Below are 21,995 nucleotides of genomic sequence, written 5' to 3'. Positions count from 1 at the left end.
TCCACAACCTGCCACCCCTCTTGCCCCAGCAACTCTCCCTCTAACTATTTCTAGAAGGACTCTTATCTCCCATGTAGCAGTGCCACCTAGAGATGATCATCGGATGATGGAAGAGTAGACGATTAGATTCCTGACCCAGCCACCTTGGACGTATGGGATGACTATGACTTACCAGCACCGTCCCCACCTCTGCACCATCCTTCCGATTCCCCTCCAGAAGATATATGAGGCTTCCACAATTTGATGGACAGAGCAGCAACCAGATTTCATCTCATTATGTCGGTTAAACAGTCTTGACTATTTCCTGTATGATTTCAAAGAGCAGGCAAGAAAATCAGTATGCTCTATACCAATCTTGGACTGCATATGGCAGAAACGTGGTCATGGTTATGAAGAACTCTGCCACGGTAGCGGCTGTCCTCCCTCACATTGTCAAAAAGTACAGGGCACCTGACTATTCCCCTTCATGTTTAACAGGTCATCCCAAGCCTGACTCAATGATCTCTCAGGCAACACAAAATTGGTCGAAGAACCCACTACTCCCACTTCAGCACCACATGACGAGGATAGGCGCCTTTTAGACAGTATTGGCAAAAGATTTTCCACCATGTCTGTAATCACAGTGTGTGCCGCCAACGCCCTGGCTATTCTAGGCCATTATGACCTCTAAATGTTGTCTGATGTTAGCTCCATTATCGACCTCATCCCAGAGGATAAACTGTCGAAAGCCAAGAATATCATACTGGAGGGCATGTGCACTTGATCTGAAATAATAGATTGTGCCATGGAAATCGCCCCCACAGGCTTCCGTTACCTGGCCAACACAGCTGTGCTAATACGCCAAGGATGGCTCAAAGCGACCTCCTTTAGACCTGTGGTCCAGTCTAAAATATTAGACATGGCATATGACCCTCCAATATCGGAAGGTGCCTTTTTGAGGAGCTTGTGGACGTGGCTTCTCTTTTTTTACAGAGGTGGATTCCAGCGCACTCAGCAGTATCTGTTCTACCAGCCCAAATACAGGCAGGGGTATCAATAACATTGTTGCCGCCAATCTTCTACGGTGGTTTCTCAAAGCAAGGGCCTCGCAAAAGACCACCTTCTCAGAGATGCAACATAGGCCACAAACAGTGGCCTTGTCCATGTACTAGTGCATCACCTTCCCATCCCGAGGTACGAACATATCCAATAAGCTCCATCGCTGGTAAACCATCACCTCAGACAGATGGGTATTGGACCTTGTCACTTATGGTCATACCCTGGAGTTCACGGAAAAGCCACCAACAAATCCCCCAAATGGAGCACACCTCCCTCATCTTCACTTACTATGGAAGGAAACGTTCTTAATGCTTGCCAAATGAGCAATAGAGAAAGTCGAACCAAGTGCATGGCCCCAGTAGCAATGGCACTCAGGAAACAAGGTCATCAGGTATTACCTTACATATCCGACTGGCTGCTAAAAGCTTCAACCCCAGGACAAGCTGCCAGAGCAACTAAAGCCTGTCTCTTGCTTTTTCTCAAACTGGGTATCACTGTAAATTGGCGAGACTATGACATTTCTTGGAGCCGAACTAGATATGATACAGAACAAAGCCATCCTCTCCCAGGAAAGACAAGGGAGGCTAGCACACGTGGCTAAACAAATCACAAGAAAACAGTACTGTTGAAGTTGCTCTAGGCAGCATCTCTTTTACAATAAATGTGGTCCCGTTGGCGCACCTCAAGGTAAGGCCATTAAAAGAGGAACTGCAGCCTCCAATGGATACTGTCGGAAGGGTCCTTTGAGAACTTAATCTCCATTACTCCACGAACGATACCCCCTCTGGCATGGTGATCCCACAAGCCACATCTCTTTGAAGACCTCCCGTTCCTACCATCAGTGCCGGATTTCATCATCACCACGGATGCTTCTTTGAAGGGCTGGGAGGCGAATTTACAGGACCTTCAGCTCCAAGGAAAGTAGTCCATAAGTCAGTGGTCTGTCCACATCAACAGTTCCGGAGCTCTAGGCCCTTTTTCTCACCCTACAGGCTTTTTTCCCTTGGATCGCAAAATCCACCAAGTTGGTTCATATCAACAATACGACCAGTATGTATTCTATCAACAAACAAGGAGGTACTCTATCTCTGACGCTGTCTCAAGAAGCCCAAGAGCTGTGGGGTTGGCTCACAGCACACGGAATCTCCTTAAATGCTGAGCACGTTTCTGGAGTCCACAACACACTAGTGGATGCTCTCAGCAGAACCAAGGACAGTTGCCACGAGTGGGAACTGGGCCAACAGCCGTTGAACAAGATATTCTCATTGTGGGGGAAACCATTGCTAGATCTCTGCAACGGACAGCAATACTAATTCTGGCGGTCGATTCCCTCTCCCAGGGTCGTGGGGGAATGCCCTTTTGATGAGCAGGTCCGGGATCTACGCATATGCTTTCCCTCCCTTCCCACTGATTCCCAAGGTCCTCACCAAGATTAAGATGGAGTGCTGTTGTCTCCTGTTGATCGATTCCAAGTGGCCCTCGCAGCACTGGTTTTTGGAGCTTCTCCTTCTCTCGGAGAACAAGCCCATTCGTCTTCCTCCAGCGCCATCTCTCCTGACATTGAACCAGGGTCAGATATGCAACCGGGAGCCAGACTCTCTCCACTTGTATGCATTGCTCCTGATTTTTAAGAGTTTCGGAACTTGGTACAACCAAAACGTGCGGGTTAAAGTGGAAAATATTCTGTAACTGGTGTCAACAAAAAACGTACACTTGTTCCATGCTTCTCCAGAACAGATCTTACCTTATCTTCTTTCTCTGGCCATGTCATGCCTCGTTTACTTATCAGTCAAAGTTCCCCTTGCTGCAATTTCAAGGTACACTACAGGATCTATCCCTCTATTATTCAACGTTCATAAAAAAGCTTTCCCACCAGTGCAAGCTCCTCCTCAGAAATAGCATCTCAAAGTGGTTCTCTCGCAAATAATGAAAGAGCCTGTTCGAGGCATGTGGGCTGCTGAATTCATATCTTAGCATAGATCGCTGCCTACTGTTGGGTCTGGATGTTTGCACCTTGTTGTCTTGGAAGAGTCTTCAAAATATCACGACGAGATAGGTGACTCCTCCCCTGGACTACAGTGCGCAAGGGCATCTTCTCCATCTTCAGATTGTTTTTTTCCGCCATTGGGTTTGGATGCACTTCGACAGCTCCAACTTCGGGACCAAAGTTTTCCAACTTTCTAAGGCCAAAACCTTCTACATTCGACGGTATTGTTTCCGCTCGGTATCCCTCGACTCGACAACACTTCCACTTCTCTCCGGTTGTCGATGCGGGCCGTTGGGCCTTTTCGACGCCAAGTGGGCCTTCTGCTGATGGAAAGGACCCCGTTTAATAAAGGCCCATAGTGTGGATCCAAATTTCCACACAGTAGTGATAAGCATAAAGTATGCAATAGGTGCCTATCTCCGGAGCACAACGAAGAACACTGTCCAGCTTGTGCTCTGTTCCGGTCAAAGAAAACTATCCGGAACCGAAGAGCTGCTCGACAAGAGATGCAGTGAAAGGCACCAGAACCGGAAAACATTTTCGACGACGAACATGAACTCCCAGATGCGGAGGGCTCTGAAGATCTGGAGATAGTCACCGTAGAGGACCGATCGGACTCCGATAACCAGATCACACCGGGGCAAACCGCGAGTACCAAAGCCTACCCCACCTCCACCTCCAGACAAGGCTCCGGTCAAAGCATCGCCTGAAAGCCTTAGCCGCGACCGAAACACCGCTTCAGAAGCCCCGCCTTCCGGCTCGGCTCCGAAGACCACACCCAAGCCTTCCGGTACCGAGCAAAACACTTCCCAAAGTGGCCTCAGCATCGGGCAAAACCGCTCAACCCAAAAAAAGTCGTCGAGCACAAAAAGGCCGTCTACTCAAAAACGCCCGCAGAGCCAAGAACGGGCGTCAACACCAAGAAGGTCGTCGGTCCGAAGAAGGCCGTCGACCCCAAGAAGGTCGCAGATCCGAAGAAGACCGTCAATCCCAAGAAGGTAGTCGATCCGGAAAAGGGCGTGGACCCCAAGAAGGTCGTCGATCCGAAGACTGCCGTCGATCCGAAGACTGCCGTCGATCCGAAGACTGCCGTCGATCCGAAGACTGCCGTCGATCCGAAGACTGCCGTCGAGCCGAAGACTGCCGTCGAGCCGAAGACTGCCGTCGAGCCGAAGAAGGCCGCCCATCATACAAAAGAAGTCCAGCCTAAAAAGACACTTGACCCAAACAAATCCGTCGAGCCGAAAAAAGCTCCACACTCAAGGGTCCTCGAGTCCGCAACTCACCCGAAAACAAAAAATAAAGACAAGCAGGCGACCGATTCAAAATCCTCGGTGCCGAAGCCACGGACAGTGGAGGAAGAACTTTTTCATCCAGATCCATTGTACCCAGAACAACAAAAACTGTATATACACGCTGATACAGGACATAGATCAGTCTACAATAAAAACAAAAGAAGACTGGACACTGAAGCCCCCTTCTCCTGTTGCTCCTAAGAAAAAGGACTTTGGCACATCCCCTTCAAGACCTTTCACACCTCCCCCTTTCACTCCTAACATGCCTTATGTTCCATATTCTCCTCCACCTATAGAATATGATGAGGAAGAAAATATGGGTGAAGATCCTCAAGATTTTATACAACCTGACGATCAAGGAAACCAGGATGACACATGGAGTGACCATAATGATCCTGATTACACAGATTATACACAACCCATACCCGATCCCTCTCCATACCCCACAAAGCCATCTTCTACTGACGACACTGTCGCTTTTAACCAACTAGTGGACCGAGCAGCTCAGTATCATGGCGTACACATGGACACTGACCCTATAGAGGAGGATTTTCTATTTAACACCTTCTCAACATCTGAGAAGAGTGTATGTGTACTCCCTATGCTAAAAGGAGTACTAAAGCACGCACCAGACATCTTTAAAGACCCAGCCAGGGCGCGTGTTCTCAATCCAAGAATTGAGAAAAAATATAAACCGGCCCCTACAGACTCCTCTTATATCAGGTCTCAGCTACCACTAGACTCCCTAGTTGTATCTAATGCTAGGAAAAGAGCAAATTCACAAACAGGTGATGCTCCCCCTCCTGACAAGGAGTCAAAAATTTTAGAAGCCTCAGGGAAAAGAGTGGCCTCTCAGGCAGCAAGCAACTGAAGGATTGCCAATACCCAAGCTCTCCTAGCACGCTATGAGGGAGCACACTATGACCAACTGGAGGGATTATTACAACACCTACCAGAACCCTATATGGCAAATGGAAACGACCTAATACAGGAAGGGAAATTCATCACTAACGCATCTATAAAATGCACCCTTGATGTAGCTGATACAGCTGCTAGGTCTGTCAACACTAGTGTATTGCTACGCCGGCATGCCTTGCTCCGCATTTCAGGTTTTTAAAATGAAGTGAAATCTACCATACTCAATCAACCTATTAACCAGGATTTCTTATTTGGACCTGCGGTTGATACCATCTTAGAAAAGATGAAAAAAGATACTGACATCGCTAAATCCATGGGTGCACTTCAATTTCAACAGTCTAGGAGCTCCTTTCGTCGCTCCTCGTTTCGAGGCTCAGGCAGAGGCAACACATCCCAAACTTCTTCATCATTCAAGAGCACTACACAAGGCACCTTTAATAAAGGCTCCAATAGAGGAGGTTATTAGAGGGAACAATAACAAGGGCAGAGGGCGTGGTAATAATAACACCCGAGCCTCCACCACCACCAAACAGTGACTTTTTCACACTCCCTCCAGACCACTTAACACCAGTCGGAGGCAGATTAACACAATTCCTACCAGTCTGGAACGCTATCACTACAGACAGGTGGGTGAGACAAATTATCCAGTATGGTTAATGCCTAAAACTCACTTCTACTCCACCCAACATACCACCCAAACACTGCCCAATATCCAAAGAACACATCACGCTGTTACAACAGGAGGTGCTATCCATGCTGGAAAAGGGTGCCATAGAGCCAGTCCCATTACAACATCAAGGGACAGGGATATACTCTCTATACTTCCTCATTCCCAAAAAAGACGGCTCCCTCAGACCAATATTAGACCTCAGACCTTTGAACCAATACATACTCTCAGATCATTTCCATATGATCACTCTACAACAGATACACCCACTACTCCAGCAAGGCGACTTCCTCGCCACATTAGACCTCAAGGATGCATACTTTCACATCCCCATTCATCCAGCTCACAGGAGATACTTCAGGTTCACAATAGAGGGTCAGCACTATCAATTCAAAGTTCTCCCCTTCGGGGTAACTACAGCACCAAGGGTTTTTACAAAATGCCTAGCAGTAGTAGCAGCACACCTCAGAAGGCAGCACATCCATGTGTTCCCCTACCTCGACGATTGGCTCATAAAAGCCAACTCATACGCAGTGTGCCAGCCATACCTCACAGACAATCCAGCTACTGCACAGTCTAGGATTTTCCATAAATTACCCAAAATCACATCTACAACCCTCCCACATACAGCAATATCTGGGAGCAACAATAGACCGCTCCGTAGCAAAGGCATATCCAAATCCAGCCAGGATAGCCAACATACAGTCTCTCATTCAAAAATTTCAGCCACAACACTCCCTGCCAGCTCGAGTGTTCATGCAGCTTATAGGCATGATAGCCTCCTGCATATGCATGGTCCCTCATACTCTGCTTCAAATGCGCCCCTTACAGGAATGCCTAGCACGCCAGTGGAACCAAGATCAAGGACAACTAAAAGACCTCTCTGCAGTGGTGGAACCCACAAAACCTTTCCAAGGGGCGACTGTTCAAAGAGCCAATTCCACAGGTAGTATTAACAGCGGACGCATCACTGACAGGTTGGGGAGCCCATCTCCATCAATATACAGTCCAAGGTCTCTGGACAGTCAAACAAAAGACACTACATTTAAACCACTTAGAGTTACTAGCAGTATTCCTAGCAATGAGAGCCTTTCAGAAATAGTTGCGCAACAAGGCTGTGTTAATCCGGACGGACAACATGACAGCCATGTACTACATCCAAAAACAGGGGGGGGGGGGGCACTCTCTGCAACTATCTCACCTAGCACAGAGCATATGGAAGTGGGCAATTCCACAAAACATGTATCTCCTGGCAGAACACCTCCCAGGACTAGACAACCAGATAGCAGACCTACTAAGCCGACACAGCAAGTACACGAATGGGAGATTCATCCTCAAGTTCTCCAACCATTCTTTCAAAAGTGGGGACATCCAGACCTAGATCTGTTTGCCACAAACGAAAACCCAAAATGCCTGTCCTTCGCCGCCAGGTTCCCACACCTGTTGTCACAAGGCAATGCGAAATGGATGAACTGGTCAGGCAGATTTGTGGATGCTTTTCCACCGACCCCACTGATTCCATTAGTGGCTCGCAAACTAAGGCAACAGTCACTCACAATAATCCTGGTTGCTCCCACATGGGCAAGACAGCCATGGTACACAACGCTCCTAGAACTCTCAGTGGTTCCTCACCAAAGACTACGCCTCTTGCCACAACTGCTAAAACAGAACCATGGAGAAATCAGGCACCCAGATCCCAATTAGATGAACCTAGCGATCTGGCTCCTGAGGTCTTAGAGTTCGGATAATTTAACTTGCCTCCAGACTGTATGAACATTATCAAGGAAGCAAGGTGTCCCACTACCAGAGCATGCTACACAGCTAAATGGAAAAGATCTGTTATTCATTGTAATAATAACCAAATCAATCCATTGGATGCCTCCATCCAAAATTTAATCTGTTACCTGCTACATCTTCAGAGATGTAACCTAGCATACTCATCTATAGGGTTACACCTGGCTGCTATAGCAGCATATCTTCAAAACAGACAACATGTGTCCCTTTTCAGAATCCCACCTATCAAAGCTTTTATGGAGGGACTTAAAAGAATTATCCCTCCAAAGCATCCACCTTCTCCAGTCTGGAACTTAAACATAGTACTTACCAGACTCATGGGACCCCCCTTCGAACCACTTCATTCATGTGAACTACAATTCTTAACATGGAAGGTGGCATTTTTAATTGCTATTACCTCCCTCAGGCGAGTGAGTGAGCTACAGGCACTAACCATTCAGGAACCTTTCATGCAAATACACCACAATAAAGTAGTGCTTCGTACAAACCCTAAATTTATGCCAAAAGTTATATCAACTTTCCACATCAATCAGTCCATAGAATTGCCAGTTTTCTTTCAAAACCCGCAATCCGTGGCTGAAATAGCTCCACACACACTAGACGTTAAAAGAGCTCTGTTATATTAAGTTGACAGAACAAAATCACTCAGAAAGACAAAGCAACTATTTGTCGCTTTTTCACCACAACATAAGGGTAATCCCATTTCCAAGGCAGGAATAGCCAGATGGATAGTTAAATGCATTCAAATATGCTATCAAAAGGCAAAGCGCACTTTAACAGTTCCCCCAAAAGCCCACTCAACGCGTAAAATGGGGGCATCCATGGCTTTCCTAGGAAATATTCCCTTAGAAGACATATGCAGGGCAGCTACGTGGTCTACCATACACACTTTCACAAAACACTACTGTGTTGACATGCAAGCTAAGCAACAAGCTGCTGTGGGCCAGGCTGTCCTTAAAACTCTTTTTCAAACCACTGCAGCTGATACAGGCGACCACCGCTAAAAGAGAAACAGCTATACAGTCTATGCTAAGATATGAATTCAGCAGCCCACATGCCTCGAACGGCAAATGCTACTTACCAGTATTCATCTGTACTTGGCATGTAGGGCTGCTGACATTCATATACCCACCATCCTCCCCGGTGCCTGTCACAGCTGCATGGTTATCTTCCTTACATACATTTACATGGTCATCTCTTACTTTCCTATACTCCATCTTTGCCACAATGGCGAAAAACAATCTGAAGATGGAAAAGATGCCCAAGCGCACTGTAGTCCAGGGGGGGAGTCACCTATCTTCTGATACTTCGAAAACTCTTCCAAGACAACAAGGTGCAAACATCCGGACCCAACACTAGGCGGCGATCTATGCTAAAATATGAATGTCAGCAGCCCTACATGCCAAGAACAGATGCATACTGGTAAGTAGCATTTGCCTTTTGAAACCATTCATATGGTTGAATTAAAGTTTCTCATTTGGAAGGTTGCTCTTCTCTTTGCTCTACATCTACCAGAACGGTTAGTGAGGTAGACCTTTATCACTCAGGAACCTTTTCTTCGTTTCACAGATGACTTGGTGCTTCTCAGAACCAACCCAAAGTTCATCCCAAAGGTTCCTTCTCAATTCCACCTCAAGGAGCCGGTCGTCCGTTTTAACTTTTTTCCCACCCCCCAGCCACACCTACTGATCAGGCTTTTTATACGATGGACATCTGGTGGGGTCTCAAATTTTACCTTCACAGAACTAAGCTCATTCAGAAGACTGATCAGTTACTTGTAGCTTATGGCCAAGGTCGTCAAGGCACAGCAGTGACAAAACCTATGATCGCAAGATGGATCTCTGCAACAATTCAGTTTTGCCATTCCAAAGCAGGTAAACCCTTAACGAGAAGAGCTAAAGCTCATTCGACAAGAGCAGTGCCCATTTCCGTTGCTCTGTTTGCAGGCATTCTGCTGGAGAAAATATGCCGTACTACGACGTGGAAGAGCACCCACACCTTCACAAAGCACTACTGCCTGGAGTTAGCGCCGTGAAGCAACGCAGCCATAGGGCAGGCTGTGTTACGCAATTTATTCCAATAAATGGAACCCCCCCCCTTTAAAAAGAGGAGTTTATTTATGTTCAAATCAAAAGTTTCAGGCTATGGTGTATTGCTACTTCATTGTTCTATTTCTGTTCTTTATCTAAACATTATTCACTTAAATGCTAATGTTCTTAACACATCTGCCTGTATATGTAGAGATGTGAATATGCTTATATGATATGTGTCGAAAGGTCCTATTAACCTCTACAAAGTGTATTTTTTTTACCTACCACCCTCAAAGGGTATTTCAGTTATCTACAATACTGTGTACTATTCTGATCAAGCATGTGAATCTATGAAAGATCAGTTACTTACCTGTAACTGCAGTTATCCAGTAATGCGATCTTTCCTAGATTCACATGCAAAACACCCACCGCCCCTGAGAGGCTCCCCTTAGCACTAGGGACATTATTCCCACTTGTTCTTGAAAATCTGAGGAAATCAGCCTCTCTTGGGAGTGTTGTTAATAGTTAAGGTTTAGTCCTTTTTTTCAAAAGAGGACATAGATAGGATATAAGATTTCATGGCCTAGTGCTATTTTAGCCTGAGCTAAGTTAATACGTAGTGCTTTACTATGGTACCGTGGGACTCCCATGTCGATGACGGGGAATGATTCAAGCATGTGTATCTATGAAAGATACCAATCCTGGATAACTGCAATTACAAGTAAGTAATTTATTTTCTTTTGCCATACACACCAGTTATGTTGCTTAAGAGCCACATTGTGATGTCACTTACACCCTGTCCACATGTGATGGTGCTCAACTCTCTTTGTGTAGTTCTGACATCACTTGTTTTGTTACTTAACCCTAAGCAGGCCCTCTAGTGATCACACTTGCTGTAGTTCATTTCTCACCTTGTTCAATTGTGATACCACGTTTGTGCCCCTTTGATGTTGGATATCCCTTGCTTCGCACTCAAGTGATGCCCCTTGCTATGCACTTTTGTGAGATTAGTCAACATTCACTTTTGTGCTTGTGATCTCGCGGTATCATGGTGTTACAAATCATACATTATAGAAACTTGTCATGTAGGTAACATTGACCTCTTATTTCCTGATGTCACTTATGTGAGGAGTTTGGAGTTCCCCGAAGTAAATGTAATCTCCCAAACAGTGGGTTTTAATATCCAAGTATCAAGGTTTTTACTGTTTATAAAAAAGACAAGAGTTTGGAATTTACACTTTTATCATCCTGCACTTGGTGTGTCATAGATATTGGGCTTTGTGAACTGGTTTGACCTCCTTGCTGCTCTCTTATGATATAGGCGATCTCAAGTTGTGCGTGCTTCTGGTGTCACGTAACCCTTGCCCTGTGAATGTTTGAACACCCTTCTTAGGAGTGTATTGCAGATGAACTATCTAAAACATCTGTAGCGTTGTTGGACATACCATTGGCTTTGGCAGGTCTTCTTCACGCAACTTGCATTCTTGACGTGCGTCTCTTGAGGGGTCATGTCAGTTGTTTGTGAAAGGCTTTGAGTTCCAAATCTTGTTCTGCATCCTGGTTGCTCCTGCCAGAGGGGTGCTTCAGGTGTGACTGCTACGTAGGTCATGATTACTTAAGGAATTATATGTCCTTGGTTCCTGTGTGTAATTATTCTCCTTGCCATTTTCAGAACAAAAAGAAGAAAAGCAAACCTAGTGCAGCGGATGCAGCCAGCAGCGTGACGGATTCCAGCAAGCAGGCCTCTGGAGAAGAGGAGCCCTGTGTGATATCCCCAGAGGGGAGTGGAATCAATGGCTACCATGTCAATGGCCTGGCCAATGACACAGAGTCGGTGGACTCGCTGAGCCAGGGGCTCGACACACTGTCCATTGACGCCAGAGACCTTGAAGACTCGGACTCCATCATACTGGATGGGTTTGATGGGACAGGTGAGAAGGGACAACCAAATTCAGTGATCTTTTAACCTGTGGTCTGGGGACCCTTGATGGTCCACAATGCCTATTTAGAGGAGCGGTCTGCGGCTGTTAATAAAATGTAATATTATGAGCTGATTAATAAAGTATTTATACTTAAAAAACTAAATTAAAGTTTTAAAACGTTCCGTATGTGTGAAGACATTGTAAATGTAAATTGGTACTTGTATAGCGCACTACTCACCCGCAAGGGTCTCAAGGCGCTTGTACGAATACCTCTGTGGAACCCATCCTGGCTTTCCATGTGAGGGGTCCATTCCTGGGCACCCCCAAGGTGGAGGCCAGGCATCCTTAGCGTTGTGGGGGCCTTTGTGGAGATTAAGCAAGCTATTGCCCAGAGTTGCAGAGTGGGACTCCATGATTGGAATAGGCACCGAGGCGAGAATTATCAGGTCCGTGGAATTTTGAGCCCAAGACCCGCCGAGGTGGGGAATTTAACCCTGGTCCCGGGCTAGACCTCTGCATCAGGGTCTGCCGCTCTAACCATTGAGCCACACTTCTCACTTTAGAAGCTACAAATTAGGTTGGTATCATTATCTTGATTTGTGAGAGCAGCGTAAGTACTGCAAATGAAGTATGCTAAGGACTACTTAAAGCAGTAATGATATGTGCATAAAAGTGCTTGCCATCGGAGCAAAAAAGACAGTGATACGCTAGAGTCTTGCATATCGCTTCATATTTTAGTAATAAAGCTTCATTTTAAAACCCTCAACTTTTCCACTTAAAAGTAAAATTTCGATTTCCTCTTCCTTTGCTTGTGATTTAAGGTATTTCCATAATTTGTCTATCTGTTTCATGTATGTGTGTTTTTATGTAGTGTGTTGAGGGTCAAATCATAGAAATCACTTAGGTGGGATTCCCCGGCTTCCAGTAGTGATTCATTGAGATCCTTGGAAGTCAACATGTTAAGAACTGCTGGCCTAGTAAGCCATGTTACTGGACCCCAATTTGCGTCACTTTCAGAGCAATGTACACTGCTGCACTGAAAGTGTGACAACAGTGTTAAACTCTGAGCACTTCATGTCGGCTATAATTGACAGAAAAAAATGATTTTTGTTAAATGTCTCTAAATTGTCATGATGTCCACAGATCGCATGCCGTTATTGATCTTCGCACTTAAGCCACTTCTAGTCTGCGTCAGTCCGATCAGTCTTGTTTTTGTAAAGGACACACTTTTTTATGACTTGCAACTAAGTTCTTTTATGATATGGCTTAGCTTCTCTTACCATCGTTTGTGTATTCATCCTGCGTGGTTTCTGATTTTCTGCAACTCTAATGGTCTGACTGAGATCCAGGCAATGGTGTGATGCATGTATAATCTTAAACAACTGCGACTGGGAAAAGTGACTAGCACAGTGGTTTTGATTCCAAGAGCAGCAGTTTTCCCCAAACCTTGAGTAATTTGTTGAAACATGACACTGATTCAAGTGTTTGCCACTTGGACCTGCCACGCTGATTTTGTGAAAGTTTAGATGCAGCTGTCTATCATGGTTTACAACCCGTGACCTCATGACTGCGTGCTTGTCTATCCCATCTGAAATCCCTGTACCATTGCCTATTGCCACTCGCTTCTACCATTTCCACTACCTGGGTCACCCTCCCATCAATCACCATGCTGGTTCAGCCACTTGCCCTTGCCTTCTCTGATCCACTACCCACCATCTGTCACATCGACATCCCTGTCAACCTGTCCACCCCTTGCAGCCACACTCTGCCTGTTGCCATTGATATTTTTGCAGAAATGGAGCCTTTACTCCATCCTCTCAACCATCAACACTGCTTGACATTGCTTCTGGTGCTGTGGCTCTGCTACTATTACACTGTCCACTCGCCATTCCATTTCCTGGGCTGCCTTGCAGGATAAGAACCCTTGTTCCTTCTACCAGCTGGAGGCCTCACTATCCTCTCCCTTGCTGGCCACATAACACTTTCTCCTCTGACATCACCCTAGCTTTGCATTCTTGCAGTTGCCCTAACCTGGGTACTATTACCCCAGACCAACTTATCCGGCAAAACCTCAATTCTACTTCCATCAGCCTGCTCATCTACTGATTTTTCACCACTGCCATCATGCTCCATGCGAACACCATCATGCTGTTTCATAGTCATCTTGAGCCACCAACCACTTCGGACCTCATTTTTGTTGCCTGTTCGTTCTGCCACGAAACAGAGCCACTGACTGGCTTACACCCCAACGTGATCTCCCTTGTGTTGCCCGATCAAGTGAGCCTTTCTGGATTGTGATGGGGCGGACCCGCTGGCAAAAGAGCCCTGTGGAAGTTTTCCTACATTTCCCTCCTCGCCCTGCCATGAGTGAATTTGCTTTTGTGGCTATTTTCTCACAGCATTCCTGAGTTCATGTGTCCCGAGCTTGGAGTGTCATCTGCAGTCGAAGCTACTGGACATCAAGGTATGTTCAGGAATTGCAGAGCAGCACAGCTGTCTTTATTCCTCCAGTATTACTCCATGTATATAGGCTTGAGATTTTTGTCAATACTGATTGTCACTCGGAATGCAGACTTCAAAATGACTAACTGGTCCTTTTTACTTTGATATTCAGCAGGAATATCAGCATATCATTGGGCAGCATGTTATAGCTGTAGTTCAACATTGATCTCACTAAGCAGAATCCATTCCCAAAGAGGGTGAAGGCTAGCCCCCGGTACACCAGCAGGACCACTGCTGTGTATGTGAGTGTGTGTGCTTTTGAACCATGCATTTAGCACAGATTATTGTTCCACTGGGCCTGAGCAGGTTTTTAATATACGTGTTTCAGATCACTTGAACATTGAGTCCTTGGGAACTTCTCCAAGTGTGAATTGTAAGACCCGCTCTGCATCATTATTGGTTCTCCAGCAGGAAAATTCATCCTGTTGTGACTCTTCTCCTCATCTACCTCCAAGTATAATCCTTCCAAGCGTATGAACCTACAGATGCGTTCTACCAATTAATCTTAGTCTACAGATCTGTGGAAGCACTTTTGGCTAAAATGCATTTTCTATATTTAGAAACATTTTCTCATCTCCCCATTACTAAATGTGATTGTGAGTTAAAGATTTCTGACTGCAACCTGTCTCTTGCTGCTCCATTCCTTTGCCCTCTACTTGTCTCTTTTCTTTCCATTCTTAGTATGTTCCCCTATGCTAGCCTTAATATTCTGTTATTATTGTCTTTGCAGGAGAGATGGGTGACAGGAAAGCTGACTTGGACTTGAAGCTACAGAGTGTCCACCTCCCGTTGCACCATCACTCCACACGAGTGGCACCCCAAGACCACCGCAACACCCAGAAAGGCCGTGCGGGCAGCACCTCCGGCACCCAAATGGTAGCCTCTGGTTCTCTGCCACTGCCTGAAGACACCCCCCTTTGTTCTGCTTCCAGAAAGCTTGGTAAGACACAGGAATGTGCCCACTTTGAGCCAACACACCTCTCAATTGAGTATTTGTAATTTAGTAGATTTCATGCAGATAGTTATATTATTGAAGTAGTTCTAAATACGTAACAGAAAACAAAATGAAGTGTGCAGCAGCAGAACAAAGCAGATTTTAGCAGTGTATTATAACTCATCACATATTTCACAAGTCCACTGTTGAGACAAGAACGTCACCTGCATGGTAAACTGGTGCATTCCAGTAGCCTGAATGTGTGACTGCATGTGAAACTGGTATCCTGACTTTTATTTTTGGCCCTGTAATCATGCCCGTAAGTAGGCCTTCCCTGACAATGCAACATCCAGGACCTGTAGCTTGAGAAAGGAACTTGCATTTTAACTCCCGAAACAACCCAGAAACAAAGCTTCTAATAGGTGTCTCTCACCTGCTTGAGGTATTACAGATTTATTTTCTGACAATGAGCACAAGGGGGAAATTTCCTATTCTGAAGTTGACTTATTGGCATATAAATAAAATGTACTTATTTACCAAAATAAAACTCCGAATGGCCAAAACTGAATTTCTTTATAAGCACTTTCTTAATTTGGATAACCACACCAATACAATTTCAAATGTTAAACATCTTTTGTAAGCCTCTGTTTTTGGCATTTGCCGTCCAACCTTCTCAAAATGTTTGGGTTGACCGTGCATGATTTGTGAAAAAAATGCAAATAATCCACTATAAAATCAAGAGTTCTCACTTGTTTTCTTTCTATATTCGGGTCACTCTTTTGTGGCAGTTCACTCTTGTGCTTGATAGACTTTCGTCCCCACTCATCTAGAGGAGATCACTACATTGTTTAAACTTGTTAAGTCTAATTCTCCTGTTGGCCTGTCAAATCAGCATGATTATCAGCCTCTCTTTAATCAGGAATGGTTCTCTTAGAAAGAAAGGTAGGAGTGCTGTTACCCATTTGTTTAAAAAAGACAGTTTGACCAGTACTGAAAAAATACTTTGGTGCCCTGTGTGGGAAGTCTTGCAGAACAAGTTTTCACCTCACAACTTTATAACTATTTAGAAGCCCTTAATAAATTGAGGATGCATTGTGACCAAAGCTGCACTTATTTTGTTGGATTTATTTGCATCCTTTGATACGCTCTTTTAGTTCGACTTGGTCTGATCCATATCAAGGTCTCCGTAGCAAAGTGTACCTCTTCTTTCCTATTGAATTGATCCCAATCAATTCCGCTTGTTGCTTTATCGGTCCTCAACGTACATATCATCTTGTGGGGGTCACCCAAGACTAGATGTTAAAGTTAACATCTTTCTTCTGAACTGTTTGATGAGGTTTTTTGGCAGTGCTACAATTTTAAAATGTTGTTGATGAAAAAGTTACTTACCTGTAACCAAAGTTCTGCAGCATTGGTATCTTTTATAGAATCACATGCTTGAATTCTCTCCCGACGTCAGACTAGAAACCACTGGTAATCAATTTTAGTGCAGCAGTATACCAATATAGCAATCAACATTTAAAATGATGGCAAACACAAATAGGCCATCCACCTCATTATGCAATAAAATCTCTGGCCAATCTGGACGAAAGGCTCAGTCTTCTATCCCTCCTGAGGGTCTCCAACTGTCATATTTTCAAAACTTGTTAGCAGATATGCATTAGCCGCATTAACAGACAGGTTAGGTACATGTTAATGGATGAAAGATACCAGTGCTGCAGAATTGTAGTTGAAGGTAAGTATTTGTTCGAGGCATATGAGCTGCAGATTGTACACTTGGCATTAGATCGCCACCTGGTGTTGGGCTTGGATTTGCATGTTGTTGTCGTCTTGGAAGAAGTCTTTTGTAGTCACGAGATAGGCGACTCCTCCCTTGGACGATAGTGCGAATGGGCATCGGCTCCATCCTTAGATTGTTTTTTTCCGACACTGGGTTCGGATGAAACTTTTCCGCTCTGGTTCGAAATCTACTTTTCAAGTACTTCGACACGTAAAAACGTATTCAAACGTCACCAAACTACTTTTGATATCGACAAACGTCCTCTCCACTCCATCAGCTCGATTCCGGTCATGGACGCGGGCCGTTGGGCCTATCCACGCCGTGAGGCCTACACCTCATGGAAAGGACGCCATTCAAAAGATGCCCCGAGTGTGGAGCAAAGTTTCAACACAGTGACCATCACAAGGTGTGTAACCTGTGCTTATCGCCAGAACACGACGAATCCAGCTATACAGCCTGTGCGTCCTTTCGATCCAAGAAAACCATTAGAGATCGGAGGGCCCGTCGACACGACATGCAGAGATCGGCTCCGGAACCGGTGCATATCTTTGACCCTCGTTCCCGAAGAAGATTCAGACGATCTCCAAATTGTATCAGAGGCAGACGACTCAGATGACTCCATACCATCGGGTCAGCATGTGAGTACTACTGCCCCTGCCCCATACCCACCACCCAAATCGAAGGCAAAGGTCAACACTCTGCCTCTGGGGCCCAGTCGCGACCGAAAAAACCCTTTGAAAGCCCAGCCATCGAGTCCGGCTCCGAAGAAAATACTCAAGCATTCCGGTAGCTTCTTACCAAGCAAGCCGCACGTGCCGATCCCACCAGCTCCCTCTGCACGAAACCAAAAGAAGTCCCGGCTCCGAAACCGTCGACTTCTAAAGACAAAACTATGAAGCCAGCGTCTGACGCCTCGAGGCCGACGAGATCAGCTTCCACTCCGAAGCCAATATCTTCGGTACCGAAACCTACAAGGCCTGATTCTGATGCGCTCAAGCCCTCGAAACAGCCTACGACTCCGAAAACAATACCTTCGGTGTCGAAATCTACGTCAAACGACACAGTAACAACTCCTAAGGCTAAAGACAAGCAGCAGCCACGCCCGGAACCGAAAAAAATCGGCGCTGGCAAAGGTTCGGCAAGGAGAAGACCTTTTCCAACCTGATCCTCTACAAAAGAAGATCTACATTGACCCAAAAACAGGTCATGTATCCACTACACCACACAGGAAGAGGAAATCGGACACAGCACCTACACCTGCAGTGCCTGTCAAGAGGAAGGACTCTGCCACATCTCCTATGCACCCTTCTTCTCCTATATTTCCTTCTCCTTCATCTCCTGTTCCTATTAACAATTCACCTCAAAATTCTCCTCAAAACTCTCCTCCTCATTCTTCACCACATACACCTCCAAATGATGATGATTATAGCATAGGGGGAGGGGCAGACCCAGATGAGCCTTTTCCCTAGCCTGTTGATGATCCAGATTGGGAGTACCCAAACCCACAAGATGTGCCAGATACTTCTGATCCACATTCATATCCATCAAAACCTTCTCCACCAGAGGACAATATTGGTTTTGGGCACTTACTGAATAGGGCTGCCATTTATCATGGAGTCACTATGCATTCAGACAAGGCAGAGGAAGATTTTGTATTAGATAAGTTTGAACAATCACAAAGGTCTGTTCAAATTCTTCCTATGATTAAAGGGGTCATCAAACATGCTCCAGAGGTATTTAAAGATCCTGTACGTGCTAGGATCCTAAACCCTAGAATTGAGTAAAAGTACAGGCCTGCTCCTGGGGATCCTGCCTACATTAAAGAACAGCTACCCTTAGATTCCCTAGTCGTGTCAAATGCTAGAAAAAGAGCAAACTCACAGACATCAGGTGAAGCACCACCCCTGATAAAGAATCTAAGGTGATAGATGCTTCATGCAAAAGGATAGCTGCACAAGCCACAAATACATGGCGTATAGCTAACACACAAGCCCTCCTTGCAAGATATGATAGGGCTCACTATGATCAGTTAGAAACATTACTACAACATCTACCTGACCAATATAAGGCGCAGGCAAACAACTTTATACAAGAAGGCAAGTTAATTTCAAATGCCTCAAACAAGTGCGCACTTGATGTAGCAGACACTGCATCTAGAGCTGTAGACACTAGTGTCCTACTTAGACGTCATGCGTGGCTACCCATTTCAGGATTTAAGCAGGAAGTGCAAACTACCATCTTAAATCAGCCATTCAACCAACATCAATTGTTTGGCCCCGAGGTAGACACAGCACTTTAGAAAATGAAAAAAGATACAGATACAGCCAAATCTATGGGAGCTTTGCAATCCACACAAGCTAGGGGCTCCTTCCGTCGCTCCTTCTATAGAGGAGGCTCCAAACAGATTGGAGCAGACAATACAGCTTCCTTCAAATCCAATACGCAGACATCCTCCAGTGAAGGATATTTTAGAGGAGGCTATAGAGGCAACAACAATAAAGGAAGAGGTTGAGGTAACAACAATAATCAAACCTCTTCCACAACCAAAAAGTTACTTCCCTCTGCTCCCCCAACAGCACTCCACTCATGTGGGGGGCAGACTAACACAGTTCCTACCTGTCTGGAATTCCATCACAACAGACAGGTGGGTAAGACAAATTATCCAGTATGACTACTGCCTCGAACTTACAGCTACCCCCCCACATATACCACCCAGGCAGCGTCCAATGTCTGCAGAACATCTTGTACTGCTCAAATAAGAAGTCCTATCACTTCTTCAAAAGGACGCAATAGAAACAGTTCCTTTACAACATCAAGGAACAGGGGTTTACTCGCTGTATTTTCTAATGCCCAAAAAGGACGGGACACTAAGACCAATTCTCGACCTCAGGCCTCTCAATCAATATATACACTCAGATCATTTTCATATGATCACTTTACAACAAGTGCTCCCATTGCTGCAACAAGGTGAATTCCTTACAACACTAGATCTAAAGGACGCCTTCTTCCACATTCCCATACATCCTTCTCACTGGAAGTATCTGAGGTTTGTACTGCTTCGGACAGCTTTATCAATTCAAAGTCCTTCCATTCGGGGTAACCACTGCACCAAGAGTGTTCACAAAGTGCCTAGCAGTAGTAGCAGCACATCTCAGAAGACAACAGATACATGTCTTCCCATATCTAGACGATTGGCTCATAAAAGCCAAGTCATTCAATCCGTGTGTCCAACACACACATCAGACAATCCAAACATTGCACGACTTAGGGTTCACAATCAACTACACCAAGTCGCACCTCCAGCCCTCTCATGTACATCAATATTTAGGGGCTACAATAAACACGTCTACATCTCTAGCGTATCCCAGTCCAGCAAGGATACAGAGCATTCAAGCCTTAGTCACAAAGTGTTCATGAGACTAATAGGCATGATGGCATCTTGCATCTTCATTGTACCATATGCAAGACTGCAAAAACGTTTGTTACAGGAATGTCTAGCACAACAGTGGAATCAGGCTCAAGGACAACTAACAGACCTGGTGTTGGTAGACAGCCGCACACATCGCTCTCTGCAGTGATGGAACACCAAAAACATGACAAAAGGGTGGCCGTTCCTCGAACCTGTTCCACAGATAGTGCTTACAGCAGACGCATCTCTCACAGGATGGGGAGCCCATCTCCTACATCATACAACTCAAGGGCAATGGACCATTCAACAAAGATTGTTCCATATCAATCACCTAGAGCTGCTAGCAATATTCTTAGCGCTCAAAACATTCCAAGTACAAGTACAAAACAAAGCTGTCTTAATCCAGACAGACAACATGACAGCTATGTACTGTATACAAAAACAGGGGGGACACGCTCTCTACAGCTGTCCCAGCTTGCACATAGCATTTGGAGATGGGCCATTCCACAAAACATATATCTGTTAGCTAAACACCTTTCAGGAGTTCCCAATCCGATAGCAGATCTGTTAAGTCGACAGACACAACAAATTCACGAATGGGAACTACATCCGCAAGTTCTTCAACCATTCTTTCACAAGTGGGGTCATCCAGACATAGATCTGTTCGCCACACACAAAAACGCAAAATGCCCAACCTTCGCCGCCAGGTTTCCACACCCGCTGTCCAAGGGCAATACGATATGGATGAACTGGTCAGGCAGATTTGCATACGCTTTTCTGCCAATACCACTAATACCACTAACAGTGCACAAGCTACGACAACAGTCGCTCAAACTAATTTTAGTAGCTCCCACATGGGCACGCCAACCGTGGTATACAACCCTGCTAGAACTATCCCTAGTTCCACACCAAAAGCTACGTCTGACACCATCCCTGCTAACGCATGGATGAGATGGGGACATCAGGCATCCAGACCCAAGTCAGCTGAATCTGGCCATCTGGCTCCTGAAGTCTTAGAGTTTGGTTATCTTAACCTACCACCAGACTGTATGAATATCATTAAAGAAGCCAGGAGACCTACTACTAGAGCTTGCTATGCTGCTAAATGGAAAAGATTTGCCATTTACTGCACCAATAACCAAATTGATCCCCTAGATAATCTCGAAGACACTGTTAATTAATAGACCTTTAAAAAATTACCCTGGCCAATCTTACATCCATACCAAACCCTGACACTCTCCAAGGCAGTAGTATGAATTTGACAACTTGTACATCATATTTTTACTACACATCTGCGTATTTATCTCACACCTCTGGGAACAATTCTGTCTAGTTGTTGTGAAGCGAGAGGAGCGCCCAGCTCCTGTACATAATCCTTGAAGGGTCCCCAAATATCCCTTGGGCGGGACGCTACAGGCTGGGTAGCTGCATAAAGTTCACTGTTCAAATTGCAATTTGTTAAACTCTGGAGCCAAGTTTTGATTGTGGGAGAGGTCCTACATACTCATTTTAGAGCTATCTCTTTCTTTGCAAGCAAGAAAGCTATGGCGGTGAATTTACGTACGCTCCCGGGAAAACCCATCACATAGCCCAGGAGTGCCTCAGGTGTGGGCAATACCTCCACCTCCTATCATTTTAGTTAATTCTTTGCCTACCAAATGCCAATAGGCCCCAATCTTAACGCAATGCCATGCAAGGTGCACAAAAATCAGCATGTGG

General features: G+C 45.3%; 1 protein-coding gene across 2 annotated transcripts in view; it reads left to right on the top strand.

Moving 5' to 3' along the window:
* Nucleotides 1-21,995, top strand: part of SPATS2 (spermatogenesis associated serine rich 2) — a 335,634-nt gene that overhangs the window by 181,221 nt on the left and 132,418 nt on the right. For both annotated transcript variants that reach the window (XM_078686466.1, XM_078686461.1), the window contains 2 exons: nt 11,402-11,660; nt 14,884-15,093. In XM_078686466.1, the coding sequence (XP_078542592.1) occupies nt 11,402-11,660; nt 14,884-15,093 (469 nt within the window). The remainder of the gene's footprint in view (nt 1-11,401; nt 11,661-14,883; nt 15,094-21,995) is intronic.

The sequence above is a fragment of the Lissotriton helveticus genome, chromosome 1_1, assembly GCF_964261635.1.
Source record: "Lissotriton helveticus chromosome 1_1, aLisHel1.1, whole genome shotgun sequence".
Classification (NCBI taxonomy): domain Eukaryota; kingdom Metazoa; phylum Chordata; class Amphibia; order Caudata; family Salamandridae; genus Lissotriton; species Lissotriton helveticus.
Note: the sequence above shows the minus strand (reverse complement) of the source record. Positions and strands in the feature narration are given on the sequence as shown.